The 15,959-nt window shown below is 34.9% G+C and overlaps 1 protein-coding gene across 1 annotated transcript in view; it reads right to left on the reverse strand.

Moving 5' to 3' along the window:
• The window catches only part of LOC142976588 (C3 and PZP-like alpha-2-macroglobulin domain-containing protein 8), a 210,880-nt gene that overhangs the window by 7,592 nt on the left and 187,329 nt on the right, over positions 1 to 15,959 (reverse strand). Inside the window, exons 12-15 of the mRNA XM_076120021.1 lie at positions 13,770 to 13,961; positions 9,789 to 10,017; positions 4,219 to 4,369; positions 387 to 545 (exon numbers count right to left, since the gene is read on the reverse strand). Of these exons, the coding sequence (XP_075976136.1) occupies positions 387 to 545; positions 4,219 to 4,369; positions 9,789 to 10,017; positions 13,770 to 13,961 (731 nt within the window). The remainder of the gene's footprint in view (positions 1 to 386; positions 546 to 4,218; positions 4,370 to 9,788; positions 10,018 to 13,769; positions 13,962 to 15,959) is intronic.

Raw genomic sequence — 15,959 nt, forward strand, 5'->3', positions numbered from 1 at the left:
ATTACAAACTAGAGTGGACCTTAAAGAATAGCACTTGTTGATTCCAGTGAGGACTCATTCAAACGTAAGAGGAATCAATTTATTTTATGAGTTACCTTCAGATACAAGTTAAAGCAACATCTGGATTTTATTGGCAATAGTGCTTTGTATTGATGGTAGGTGCAACGTTTATTATGACATTTAGTTTAGTGTCTGGTTTTAGATAATGGATTGAGGTGTTTCCTTTGTAGTAATATTGCTGTATAAACCGATGTAATTTGGAGTAGGCATCAACACTGACTGTCATATGGAAATTTTTGAATTACCGTACTGAAATCAGGGACTATTGTGTTGAATTACAATACTAAAGTCAGGTAATGTTTTTAGGTTATTCAAGGATTACGTACCATTAGCGCAGAAGTAAGCACTTTGAGTGTCAGTCCTATGGAGACCTTCGGGCAGCACCAGGACGCTGGCGGAGCGGATCACGGAACCCACGAGCGTCTCGTTGTTGAATGACGTGTACGACACCGAACAGTTGTCTGCGCTGTAGCCGGTGACCTCCACTGCAATGAACAAGAAATAGTTACAGCAGTGTAATTAAAAAATATCAACAAAAATGTACAGGAAATATTTAAGTTTTATAGAGCAATCATAGGTGTCTTTGTATACCTACCTTAGATATCATTGATTTTCTATTTTCTATATGATATAATGCAACGGCCAACCAGAAAGGTTGAATATATTATATTATCTCACAAAAGTGTCATGTAATTATAAAGAATGAGCGGATCTTGATGCTATTGTATCAAAACTTTGTGAACACTTTACAGATAGCAGCTAAGCAATAAACCTTTAGTTTCTCCGACTGAAAAAATCATGTATGACTTCAGTTACGGAACAGGTGCCGCCGTTTTATGGCTCCATTACTTAGACCTCATACATTTTGTACAGCTACTCAAAGGTAATGAACATTTTCGGAGCACCTCACCAGATTTTACGTCATCGACATGTCATCATAAATCGGTGCCGTAATAATTTAGGTTCACATAAAATGATTTTATCCTCGCAGTGTCCCATTGAATTCGGCGCACGACGCAGCGCTTTTATATCTATTCTTTATGACTATGACTGTAACGGAAGTCCAATGGAACGTAATAAAGATGAGAAGGTAATGTGGTATAAAGCTTGGAATAATTACTAGTCACCTTGGAAAAAGGTGTTTTGCTAGAAATCGTGGCTATAACTAGAAGGACGGATATGGTTATTAAGGTTTTATAACATTAAGTTTTCGAATAATTATTTTAGTCTCCTGATAGAGATTTACTTTAATTTAGAGCTACATTTTAATAATACACTACTATCGATACAATGGTATCGTCTTCATGTTCAGAAAACGAATGTTTTTTTCATGATGTCAGATAGTCTAACTGCCCATTTACCTAGGTAGGTACGTAAAAGCAATTTCGGTGTCAGAAAATCACCTCTGACCTGACAACATACTATCTTGTTTGAGCAAATTCAATTCGGTCACTTTCATCACGAAATCAAAGCTTGCAATATCTTACATGAAACTGTCTTGTACCACACACGTTCGCCGCAGCTTCGTATTGCAAAGGTAATAGAATGTGCTACGTTTATTGCTGTACGGCCGAAGGAAACACTTGGAAACCAATTGAAATACTCGCTATGTCATTTTATTGTTAGTAGTATTGAGGTTAAACGTGGATAGAATAGTGAACTTGTCATAAATATATCGATGTTCGTCTGATATTCTTTACGACATACATAAACTTTTAGACAGTCATATAATATTTTTTTTATATACATTCAAATTGTAAATTGTTAATATTTATGACTGTTATCAATAATATAAATGTAGTACTCCATCGAAGCTGAAAGCGTATAGGTATTACATTACCAACGAATGTGACATGCAATTTATGATACCAATTTATTAGTTTCATATTCAGTTGCAACCCGATATGTTTGTGTAATATTCGTATTGTTTATTAACAATCACGAGTATATTGAAAATAATAATATACGTATGTATTTTGGATCTCAGTTTCCTTCAGAGTACACTTGACCTACCAATACATAAGATTCATACAGCAATTCCACACAAGCCACGAAGGTATTACCATAATAACGCAAGGCTATGCCTTCATTGTAGGTTCATAGCTAATTTGCTCCAACAAACACGGCTTTGTTGCGTCGGGTCCAATTTAAATGTTTATTGAAACAGCTCTGTGAATTGCGCTAGACAATGAGAACGTCGCACTAATCGCACCATTTGAGTATACAATACATGTGTCATCAATAAAAAGGGATTTGCTTTGTGTCTGGAAATTGTTTCGACAAGAACTTTTTGTACGTGTTGAACGTCTAGTGTCTGAGGTTAAGCGTTAAATGAGTGGTTTGATACTAATGCCATTTATTTGTTGAATTAAGTGCTGAATTTGGATTGTAGTGAATTTGTGGTTAACGGTTGGCGCTGTTAGTGGTCTGACGATGAGTTTTGCGTTAGTCGACGTACATAACCTTGTTTGACATCCAAATCTTAAGTATAAAAAAACTGATATCAGACAATATTAGATTGTTAAGAAGACTCTCACATAAATTCCCTCCTGTATAATTTCAAATCGGAATCCAATAAAACAAAAACAATGGTATGATTCCCTGTATTATCATAAAACTGATATCAGACAATACATATTAATCTGTGAAGTAGACTCCTTGTTCTCAAACTTTGCGATCAACGCACTCAAGTTTGGGGTGTCTTTAATTTCACAATTATGTCGGCCGGATCCCAGTTTAAGAATTCGGCTTTCCAACTTCATTAAAATATTCTACGAAGCAACCGCAGATTTCTTAAACGAAGGCTCGGAATAAATTTTTGGTAGCGAGCCTCGCATTCTCCGGCATTAATTAAGTATTCGTGTACCTATTAATAAATCTAAAATCGACAAGTTCTGATTTTGACGAGAATTAAGATCTTCAATTTTAAACAAGTGTTCGTGCTCATTAAACGTTATTTACGTCTTAAAGGAACATTGTAAAGCATAGAATTTTTTTCAGAAAAGTTTACTGTTAACGTTACAAAACCAAGAAATATCAAGCAACAACTATTTTGTATTGATGAAGTCGCTTTCAGATGGTGACAATACGTTTGTAGGACAACACTATTTGTATTGTTCGCCTGTGAACGGACGACAATGACAATTTTATTGTGTTTCAGATAGTATGGCTTTCCATCTCTGTTGGATGGTGAAATAGAAATATTATTTTAAATTGAATGTTGACACAACATTTTGCTTACGCGTAGACATTTGTTCGCAAGTATAAATAAATGTTTACCAAAGATAAATATTTTAAGAACCTAGACTTCCATACAATGTAACGTCTAACTTCTTTAAAAAAATTGTACTAAATAATATGGAACATTAATAAAGTATATGTTTATTCGGCAAAACAAAAGCCAGTCCAGGATCCCTCAAAACATGCAATTACAATAATATTTAATATCAAGTCAGGACACAGCCGAGTAGGGTCAAACAGGGACATGTTTGGGACCCACCCGGGTTACGGATTAAAATGTTACACCATATTCCGTATGTTGACATGCGATGAATCGAACCTGCATCTTATAAACAAAAATGCTGACCCTTGTTTGGTAAGATAAAAAAAACATAGAAATTGTTCAACCTTACGAAAATGAACCAAAGAATGTTCGGTAAATTCAAAAATTGTTATCCGGACAACTTTTATGTAATCAGCTTGATAAACTGTAATTACTACTGAGACCACTGTCATAGAGAATTATGAGGATTGATACTATAGAGTCGTTTTATTCGACCCAATTAAGATGTTACTGACAGAGGTGGTTCATGATATTGTTATTTACAATCCTTGTCACCATTCAATCAGTTAGAGTTTACTGTAAGGGCCTGTTTAGATATAAGCTTTAAACGCTGTAACCGACGGCAGCGAATACTACAAGGTCTTTCTTTCTTTTGTAAAAAGACATCACCCACCCTAATATTTGCTCTTGTGTCGCGGGAACTTTAATAAACATACAATCAACGGATACAAAATACAACCAGACCCGAAATAAATATTTGTGGATTGCACAAATAGTATGCATACAATGCCTCTACGGCGTAGTTCGAAACCGAATACGTTTTTAATAGTAGTGATGAATGAATTGATGAATAAATAACAGTTACGTACACATACCAGTAATGTTTTTCCTGCCGGGCGTGTTGACGGCTACTCTCACCACCAGCTGGGTTCCTCCGCGAGGTCCGAGGCGTAGTCTCTCCGTCACGTATAGAGCACCTGTACTTGCGAACGCAGCGCCCGCGCTCAGCGCCAAAAGTGCCGTCACCTGTGAAGCATTTTATTCTTCTCAGTTAATTGGCTTCATTCCAATTTTATAATAAAAGCTTTTCTACAAAATCATTAAAGGTTTCAACTATCATACGCATTGCACAAATAATTTCGGAAAAACTTTTTTCATTTTGTTTTTCCATGAAGCCGATGAATTAACCAATGGTAAAATGTATAGTGAATAATATTCTTTAACTTAACCTTTTTAATAATGTACAAGAGTCCTGAATAAAAAGAATTAATTTGTACCATTAACCTAATGGCTACAATATTTCAGTGTGTTTCGCTAGAACCTATCCTAATTGTTATACAATGGAGCCTAATAGCAAGAATAATTTAATTATACGGACCGCCAAACTCCAACATCTATTGTTAATTGTGACATTTAATCCTTAGCGTTGGCTTCATTTAAATCTAGATTACCTTAACTAACTAATCTTATTTAATCATAAGACTCTGTACGTTATAATCGGTACAAATATTATTAATATGCTATATGTACACGTACAAGAACAAAGCCCACAATTTTGGTTAGTTGGCGTAATGTAGCTCTTTGTTTCTACAAGATAATTTTTTACTTAAGTGAATTTTTCGAGTAGCAACAAATAGAGCATTGGATTATAGAACTGTATTCACATTTTTTTCATTCATTACATTTTTCTTTCCATTGACTTCCAAAATATGCCATATCAAATTGAATTTAGAAGTAACATTACTTTTTGTTCTATTTTCACAGTACTGCTATAAATCAATAATTATTTTATAACAAACTACTAATATGATATTTCGAATTAGTAACATTTAGAATTGTGTTGCATAATGCAACATTATTTGACATAGTCACATACTGTGTATAAAGATAATATAAGGCACTCTACAGCAATTGCAGTTCACAAGAAAAGCAATATTGCATGTTGTCGTTCCGCTTTGAAAACAAATATTTCTCGTTCAACAAGTCTAATCGATATAATAGCTGGAAAGATATACGCTGCAGTGTATCCGAGCTGCCCTAGAGAGGTGCAAAGTCAATAGCCTTCGGAGCACTGTTATTAAAAGTGTAACTGTATGACTTTACACAACTGGTATGATTTTGGGATTTTATTTCAGTTTTTCTGGTTTTCGAATGCTTCATGAAATATATCAGTTTGTTATTGATATCGACTTAATATACAAATTACGATTTAAGATGTAATATTTCATATTAAAGTAACATGGCAGAAATTAACCTAATTTGAAATTTGGCAACAGTAATGTGTTTGTTTTGTAACTAAACTAGATTTATAAAGCAAATAAACGCCTGTATTGTGTACAATTTCCTTGAACGTAATCTACTCGGAACTGAAACAAAAAATTCAAATAAAAGCACTTTATCTTACAGAAGGTTTATTTCTAGATCATAAAATATTATATAACATTCGATGAATATCTAGGACTAGTGTTCATCCTTTTTCTAGACGGTATTACATAATTCATAACCCTGACCTGGCCTGTAATCGCCAGTTGGATATCCCTGAAGGAGTAGGCTTTATATGACCTAGACTGTCTGAGCTCAGGAGCGTATCAATATAATATTATTATGATCAAGGCAACAAGGGAGTCTAGAGAGAATTTATAAGCTAGAATCACGCTAGTATACTAAAGAGAATAATAAGATTCCTCAATAGTTTGATGTATTTGTTAGTATTTATTAGAACCAGTTTAATGATCCTAAGTTATTCCCGCAAGTTAAATGAGTCGTTTAGTAGAGGTACATACATAATATCACACCTGTTTTTCATAGAGGTAAGAGACCAAAGAACGTCACTTGGTAAAATCCTTGCAAACTTCTCTTGCATCATTCATATCCATACATCTTGTCATACAGAACCGCCGGTTACAAGTACTACGCACTTGTCCTTTATCGTATCAATCTTTTGAGAATTTTTGATTTTTTACAAAGAAAAATTCTTTGGGAAATTCACTAAAGTAACATTAAAGGCTTGTTACTACACATATCACTAGGCTGGTCACTACATTTTGAGAGCTCATTTGAGTATTGCATAGTTGTCAGATATTAAGTTGAGCCAAAGCAGACCAGTGAACGGGTGGTGTAGCTGCAAATTATCCTTCGACGGATAGCCTTCCCGATAGTACCTAAGTCGTATTTTACTCTTGTACTGCAAATATTTTAATTTAAGAACCTTGTTCGAGATTTATGCTTCAATTTAGAATATTTGTACTTGGATTTTAATTTAATTTATAGAGAATGGGTTTTAATCATTTTTTATTTGTATTGTTAGTAAAATTGGTTAGTTTTTAAGGAAAATAAAAATGTTAACTCTCCATGTAAAATGTTTTATGTAGGTGGTTACAACAATTTAAACTTTAAAAAAAGGTTTGTTTCATTACCGTGTATGAAGTCTCAGAAGAAAACACTACACTAATATATCTGTACTCTAGTATTTCCCATACATATGTATTTTACCCATGTAGAAATCACAAACAAGCAATTCATATTAGCAACGATGACTCTTATTAACATTGAACAACAGGACTGATTGGACAGTATCTACTAATTTACAAGCAATCTAATTACACTAATGTGATCGGTAATCCTTCTGCTTAGCGTGTTGATTATATCTACACTGATTTATTCATAGCCATCAACGGTTGATTACGGTGACAGAGCTGTAGGGCGTGAAGGGATGTTGACTACTATTAAACATACAATTATTCTATTATGCTAGTTAAGTATACGAACTTTACTGATTGCTAAGTAATAGAAATATTATATTTGCCTTATTACCTACCCTTACAAACGTTTAGAGGGGAAGAGAGCATTTCAGTTAAATGGTTTAGTGAATAAAGCGTAATATTCCCTCACGTCATAATTTTTGATAATTTTATACCGTTTTTGCTGTTTGTTAAGGAGAAAAATCTCTTTTCTATCTAAATTCGTAAATCGTCAATCCAAATTCGTATCCTCGCTTTGTAGAAGCCTTCGAAGTTCGGCTTAACGTAAATCTACATTTCCTTTTCCAATCAAAGCAACAAAACCCAAACAAAAGGACACATCGTTCCGTCGATCATGTTTGAGAAGTGTACGCACATTTAGATACGATCAAGCAATAAAAACCATTGCTCACTCGATAAAACCCGTCGCACTCGGAACTAGTGATAGCCACACGTGTGATACCGATTTGTTTGCGATCGACGCCGCTCATCGAATCCCGATTAGGGATTCCGGGGATGATCCCTGCGATTCAGACGCGAATCCCGGCAAATGGGGCGATTAGGCAATCTACCCCGGTTTAAGTGCTTCAAACTCGAATCAGCGTGTGCGGGGAGCGTCAACGCGCGGCGCGGGTATACGGCCTGTGTGCTTATCGAGCCTGAAAATTGTTTGAGACTAGATGGGACTTTAGTCAGTAAAGCGTCAATTACTTTCACCGCTCATTCACTATAACTGATAGGAATATACCGAAGTGTATTTTGCTAGATGCCTAGGTGAAATACAATTTTACGGCCACCGATTTCTAATAAACTAGTACGACCAAATCGAATCTAATTTATTTCAAGACCTATACCGTCAGTGCTGTCAGTGAATCTACCCAGTCTAAGTTTCTCTTTATGTCATAGTTACCGTCGATAAAGCCATCCGTCCATTACGTCTGTGTGTATCGACCGTAAAAGTTGAATTAATTCTAAATCCAGTTGGGTTGTTTCTATCGATAGGTTGAAAAGCTTACAAAGACTTACTTGTGGGTAAATAGGAACTAATGTTGTCGTACAAAGTTAATGGCAGGTCGTTTATTTAGATCTAATTTTGGGTAAGGATTAAATGTGCGACGTGTTGTATTGTTTGTAATAAATTGAATTGATACAGCACCGTGTAAAACCTTTAAACCTTTATATAGGTTATATTGATAACCTTGGTACAAAAATATTAACTATTGTTAGAGCTCTGTATTAATGAATGCATATTAGGACTCTCGAGCCTTTGTACGGAATAGTTGCATGCTGATTGGAACCAATTTATCGTGCTATCCAATGCACAATGGGATATGACAAACAAGACACCATTGACAGATCCTTAATTTGCATTTTACATAAACATTGATAAACCTATAATAGATTACAGATAGTAAACCTTCTTTTCCTTTACACATTGTTACTAAATGTGGCTTCAAAGTGATTGAAGAACGTTTCCTTTTTCCACGCACATTTTCTTCATCTTTCCCATCACATAAAACTCTAAGCATTGAAATACACTCATCGGCCCCGAATTAGTTTAAAAAATATACAACTATTCGTAACAAAGTCCATGTTATTCTTCCATTTCAAAATAATTATGAATTTTCATATCAAACATAATACAAATGGATCGAGCGTTATTTTGATGCGATATCCGATGTTTTTGTAATTCGAGTGTACAGAGGGATTAATAACGATATTTTATTAATGGTTTTGACCTAAATAAACAGTTTATTTTAACTGGTTCCGATAGGAAGGTCGTACGTGTTTATTTGGAACGTTTTAAATATCAAATCGAAATTATAGTTGTTTGTTAATATTTGAATATGTTTTTCAGAGAAACAATTTCGGTGTTGTGTTTATATGGGATGTTTGATATGAATTTATTTTGTGTTGGTTTAAACTAAACAAATTGTTTACCCCTATACTATTTCGCAAAATAATAGAGTTCATTATGATTTCGAGAAATTTAAAATCTCTTTATTTTCTGGATAGTCACGTACCAAAAAATGTAATCAACTTTAGGAACATAGTTTATTTAACATAAACAAGTACTTTAACTCAGCTCCTAATCAATATAGCATTTATGAACTGTTTTTTTTAACTTGGCAAAAAGGGTATAAAATCTACGTAAAAGTCCGTTAGGTGGCTAAAAACCGTTTAACCTGATACACCTGAAAGTTATTTATTCGTTGTACAAATAGCGTCACCCTGACAAAGCGAGGCTAACTGAGCACAAAACATAGGTTTAGCTGAAAACGTTCCGTGCGGGTGCGTCCTTACGTACCATTTATTCACAATTGCTCGACGACCGCTACATTCAATTGAGTATAGTGCGTTTAAGCTATATATGTATATATCTAGTTGTTTAACTGTAGTATTAGAGGGCAGAGGCAGAGGCTAAAAAATATACATAAATATAACAACAAAATCTCGTTCTTCACTTTATTTACTTTTATACCGTATTGAAAACTAAGTAAAAACCTGTGCACATCGCGTTCATAAGCTTTTCTTTTTTTTCTAACCGATTACTGTCCCACTGCTGGGCAAGCGTTTCTTCCCAAAGGCCGGCCATGTACGGGTTGGGGACTTTGCATGCCCTCAAGAAATGTGTTAAACAATACAATATTTATCTTTCTATAATGCTCATCAAGACAACAAAGGCTTCCTTGAAAAATACTTACATCCATACAATTATTGATGTTATTAGTAATCTTGACATCCACTTCAACGGTTTCTCCAACCTTCAGGGCTGGAGGCAGTGAGAAGTCCAACTGGATGGGCCGGAATACATTGATGGTCCGAGGAGCCGAGAAGCGAAGACCGTGGTTGGAGAGTGATAGTGCCCAGAGAGACCAACGACCGGCTTCGGAAGGTGCCGAGATGGTTACACCGTCCGTCGACAGCTGGTTTCTGTGAAAGAACATAGTAATTAGGTTCACCTTATCTAGAAGTATTTAACCGAGACATAAAAATCTATACATTAAAGGAAAGTCGTGTTAGTTAAACTATTTATAACACAAGAATAGCAGAACGGATTTGGTTGAAAAGTGGTGGAGCTTAACACTAGGAAAAGGACATAGATTTTTATCCCGTTTGACCGCGTTTGCAACATGGGGTCATCACGTTTCTCAGTTGACAACAATTTCAAAGCTTCTATGCAGTATGTGTTGCGCAGGTCGGCTAGTTTAATATACCTACAATGTAGTTAACAAATTGTTAAAATCACTACAACACTATACAACGAAAACACAAATCACAATCCTGTTCAGTCAGGGATAATTACACAAACGCATATCCAAGCTGCACGAACAATGTAATTAGTTTGAAAATTTCCAATAACATTGCAAGGACTAACAAGCCCGCAATCCGTATACAACATCAGTTAGGAAATATCGTTAATTATTTCAGGCTATACCATGTTTACACGGTGCAACATGAAAGCTATTCAATTTCGTAACACTGAATTTATAACCGCTTGTAACAGCCCAATGTATGTTAATTAAACTGAATAATGAAATGATTTTATCGGAAAACAATATTACGGAACTAATTTGACATCAAAAGCAGAGGGCGATTCATTTTACAATGGTATTTTTGGTTGTTGTTCATGTTTGGTTCGATTTAGTTCGGTGGTGAGTCCGTTGGCAGCTGATATAAATTGGTATTCGTGTTTGGTCATTCGTGCCATATTGAGAGTTGGGTTATCAAATCAATTCTAACGTCGAATAATAACACTTTTTTTAATCGTTTCTCAAAACTGAAGAATATATTATTATCTTTAAGTTCAAAATTACACGATGTAAATCCAGACATGTTTCATTTTCTCGACGGATAAACATCAATCTTTATCACTCCAACTCCAATTTAATAAATTTGGAAATCCCAACTCACTTTTGCAAATCTCATCATCATAATATCTACGAAATGAAATCTTGTTTCAAGATTCAAGACAATTGACGTAATCTCTGCACAATCCTACTCAAAATTCAATACAAAATGATGTCTCATTTGTTATCGCTGTCCCACAAACAGTAAGTGGTCGTTCGTCGAGGGACAAGCCAGGCAAATCTCGAAGGAAGTTAAAATATCAGAGGCGACGTCGCTTTGTCTTCAGTGACCGGACGACCTAAGGCCCCGCAGTTTGTCTTGCTGTCCGCTATGACTTATAATGGTCCGATATGATACATTTGACAACGTCCGCTATTTGCCCCGACTGTATATGTATTGCTGTTTGTTGCTGTATATCACTATTGTATATGACACAATATTGTCTTGAGGCATGATTTCTGTGTGTTGTTGACATGTATTCTAATTAATTAAACATTATTTATAACCCTGAATGACGAGGCAGCCATTTATGTATACAATGTTACTCTTAATAGGATGACTTTAAATTATGAAATTGTTTGCTAATTTTATTTTCTACTCAAACATGCTAACTGGAACAATATCCATAGGCAGTTAACGCGTATTAGTGTTAGGTAGTTTCTGGAATACCAAAATGATCCAAACTATTAATACAACGTTCGGTTCTGCGGACTAAATATAAGCCAGTCTATAAATACAACATTAAACCCTTGTTCCAGTTTCGAATTTCAAAATTAATCCAGCATAATTACACGACGCAATACCCGTATAGCCTCTGCATCGAACATTATTCCGCCAGCATTTATTTCTGCACATTTATCAGCAACGTCAATCGTCGGCAATTCGTCATGGAGCCTCGCATAACTTCCCTCGAACAGATGAATCAGCGAATTGGATTTGTGAGTTGACTTATTTATTACTCCCCGATATGTTTCCTGGTTTGTTCTTACGGTTTTTGCACGATTTTTCTCATGGGAAGTGACAAAGTAAGGAAGCGAAATTTTCCTTTTGATGTGAGATACGCATGTTACAAATAGAATTTTCCACAGTGTGGTGAAAAATATTCTTGTCGTATTCGAGATGCTGACAACTTGGTTAGATAATTTGTTTACCTGATGTCTTTTTTCTTGCAAAACGTTTAATAATTTATACATGATGTGCATATTTTTTTATTATTTGTGTATTGTTTTCATAAGATTTAACATTATTGGTATAATAAAGCGGCTAGAAACGAGCAAATATTTAAATATTCATATCAACTGCAGTGAATTTACCTATTCATGTATGACAAAGATTATTATTCACATGAATGGCTCACTGATTCGCCTTTAACAAGCCAGTCGGACACTGAAGGTATGCAATAAGACGCGACATTCTACGGCGATTGTGAATGTAGTTCGACTTGTTACGTGTACAGCTATATCAAAGCTAAGTACAGTATTATGTTACATATGTAGTTGTATATATCAGCTTAGCCTTTTTTTCTAAACTATGTCGGAGTCAGCTTCCAGTCTCACCGGATGCAGCTGGATACCAGTGTTTTACATGGAGCGACTGCCTATCTGACCTCCATAACCCGGTTACCTGGGTTATAACGCGATACCCTCCGGTAAGACTGGTTGTCAGACTTTCAAGCTTCTGACTACTGTTAACGACTGTCAAAGATCTTCGAAATTGACAGCCGGGACCCACAGTTTAACATGTCTTCCGAAACACGGAGGAACTCGATATGTATAAGATGGTCAGTGATCACCCATCCACAGATCAACCTCGGCAAGCGTGGCTTACCTTCAGAGACCGGTCCGCGTGGCTGTCGTTACTCTTACGTACGTTACGTAGTAGAAGTTGTGAGAATAACAAAGTTCACTGTACAAATTTCAAAGCTCCTATACAACGTATACATGCTTTATTATTTTTGTTGTACTTAAGTGTAACAGTGTGTGGACTTTGAAATTTTCAATTTGTTTAGCAATACCGACTATTGTTGCGTCTACATAGTTGCTGCGTCTGTTGCGGCTAGCTTATGAGCCTGAACGATGTAAAGCCTTTCTAAAATACTACTACAAAGAGCTGGTGTGGGAAATATGATCAAAATTATATGCAAACAGGATTACGTAAAAAAGTTATCGAGCAAAATTTCACTTTCTCTTTTTATAAATCATTATAAAAGTTGAAGTATTTTATTAAAAGGATAACGTATTCAAGAGATTTTAAGATTAATATCCCAAGGACGTACTTAATATTTAAGATGAAAATGTATAAGCTTAATTTCTTTCAAAATTGAAATTGTTATTAATGTGTTTATGTTGCGAATTAAGTAATTATCTGAAATAAAAATTAACGTTAAACTGTACCATATTCAGGTGAATTCTATTTTTACCATGTAAGGTAATACTTTTAACAAAATTAATGAAGAATGCAGGCGTATGTTACAAAAATATTTTGTTCGTCGAGTCCGCCCTCATAACGAGGTGAGGAGATTATATAATGAGGTAAGAGGGAGGTACCAGGTGAATACAATCCTTGCTTGATTAATCCGTTTTTTTACTATATGTATGTAAATATTTTGATTGATAAAGATCAAACACTAACATGAAAAATTTTATTCCTTTGACTGATTCCGTTTAAAAAGTACTTACAAAAAAGGTTCACCTAACTAAAACACTATATTATTCAGACGAAAACTTTTAATTATAAGATTGTTAAGAGTGTTAAAATATATTATAATTTATGTTAACACTATCAGTGGAAAAAAAACAGTCTTCATTGTATAAATAAGTAAATATCAGACTTACGTATAGTTAAAGCACTTCCACATCCAAAGTCTGTCGTGTGACGCAGGAGGTACGAGATGCGCCGGCGCTTTCGGTGCGGGCGCAGTACGCTGTCTGTAAAGTACGCCGCCGCCGCACGCTCCGCCGCCGACAAACAATGATACGCCGGCTGATACGAACTCTGGGCCTGGTTGCTCTTCATGTTCTGGGGTCCTAGGATATAAAAAAAAACGTTAATAGATATCCTACTAATATTATAAATGCAAAAGTTTATGAGAATGTATGTATGCCTGTATGTATAGATGTTTGTTACTCTTTCACGCAAATACTACTGGACCACGCGGATGAAGTCGCGGGCGGCCTCTAGTAAATGATATATTTGATGTTTTCATATTTAAGCAAAAATAAGGAAATGTAATTGAATAGCGGTTCCATTGTTAATGAGGTAGAATATAATAATATTATTTCCTATACATCCAGTTAATTACGTAATTTTATATTTTTTTAAATCATCAACTTATCAATCATTAGCAGACCGCTGGAACGGTAGCCGCGTAGGTGAAAAAATGGACAGAAAATGTTGATATTAAAAATACATATCCTCGGTACTCGTAACTCATTAAACATGATACGTTTGTGTACATATAACATTTTAATAAAACGTACAAAAAATAAACATTTACGAATACTTTGAAGTCAAAAAGTCGGTGTGGATGTCTCAATAACGGCGGAAGCTGCTCATACGCGCCCTACATTTAGACAGATGAAAAGGCAGCAAATATTTCCAGTGAATTTCCTCCAACAAACCAACTGAAAGATGACTCGCGTGACATAATCCTTGCCGGAGCAGCCAGGAAACGGGAGATACAACATAGGCTTTTGCATTTTTGACGTGCCCGCTTACCAAAGCCAAGTCACGTAGCTTGTCAAATAACGTATAATGATATTTCTGAGAGTCATAGTATCAATTGCCTGGTCTTAAAGCCTAAGTTCTTAGTTTTAAAGCTGTATTTAAATATTTCATCAGAAAATGTGCCACATCAAAAGTAGTTCTAGTGCCTTTTAATAAATAATTAATATTGACTGCACTTTACTGATACACCTACGTAAAATCTTAAAGATGAAATATCATTTAATAATGATTTCTGTGCATAAATAAGTTTATATTTAATGAGTTTCGTATCTACTTAAAGCGTAACTAATTTTCAAATAATAATAAAAAAAATGAAGTTTGTTTACTAATATTCAAATATTAAAAAAAAACTAAAAGCACAATGGGCTGTCTTCCCATATATAGTGTGTTATTTTTTTTCATATTTCAAGACTGCACAAGTGCTGTACACGTAGTGACACCAATAAAATAACATAGACATTTTTACAAGTAATATGTCACGTGCCCTCTAGTAATATATCTTCGTATGTTTTCACACAGGAAGATGAATCGTGTGACGATAAATGATGTATTTCGCTTTGAACGCCGTTTGGTATTGTCACGATATTTGATTGACGTCCTTGTATGTACTGCGAATTGTTTGAACGCGCGGTATATTTTCACAAAATTGTGCTTCCTATTGTAAATTGTATGGTAACTTACTTGACTTGGTAACGTTTGTTTGGAAGGCTTATTTTTTAAATAAGGTTATTTAAAGTACAAACAATTCTTCAGAAAGATACAACGTTAAACATTTTCCGAATCCTCTTTTCCTGGAAACTCTGTACTGTGGTTACAATGATACTTCATACAACTTCTTCGTATCTTTTGTTTATTCAAAATTGTATGCATCTATCGATATTCATAGTATCAATTGAAAACTTCAATCAAGTTCTCTTCGTACCGGTTGTTTCCGGAGCTCAAACTAAAACAATACCTATACTTGTTGCACGAACTAATTGGCATCCTGTTTACGGACAGTACACTACAACTTTGTTCTGAATCGCTAACAACAGTTTGTGTAATAATAACTAAGTTGCTTAATTGCTAAACAATAAGCTTCAACAAAATGAGTTGGCTATCAAAGTCTGACGCTTCCTTCTTTGTTCTACTCGAATGGACCAAGTTAAAGGATTGCAAGAGTTGAGGAACTTGCATAACTTGTTTAAAGATGTAGCACTTTTAACGACCACGTTAATTCATAATGTGATAATTTCTTGATAATATTCAATAATAGCTCTGGCAGATTTAAAACAGATAATCAATTTACTTATGTAATA

This window comes from Anticarsia gemmatalis, chromosome 11, assembly GCF_050436995.1.
Source record: "Anticarsia gemmatalis isolate Benzon Research Colony breed Stoneville strain chromosome 11, ilAntGemm2 primary, whole genome shotgun sequence".
NCBI classification, from domain to species: domain Eukaryota; kingdom Metazoa; phylum Arthropoda; class Insecta; order Lepidoptera; family Erebidae; genus Anticarsia; species Anticarsia gemmatalis.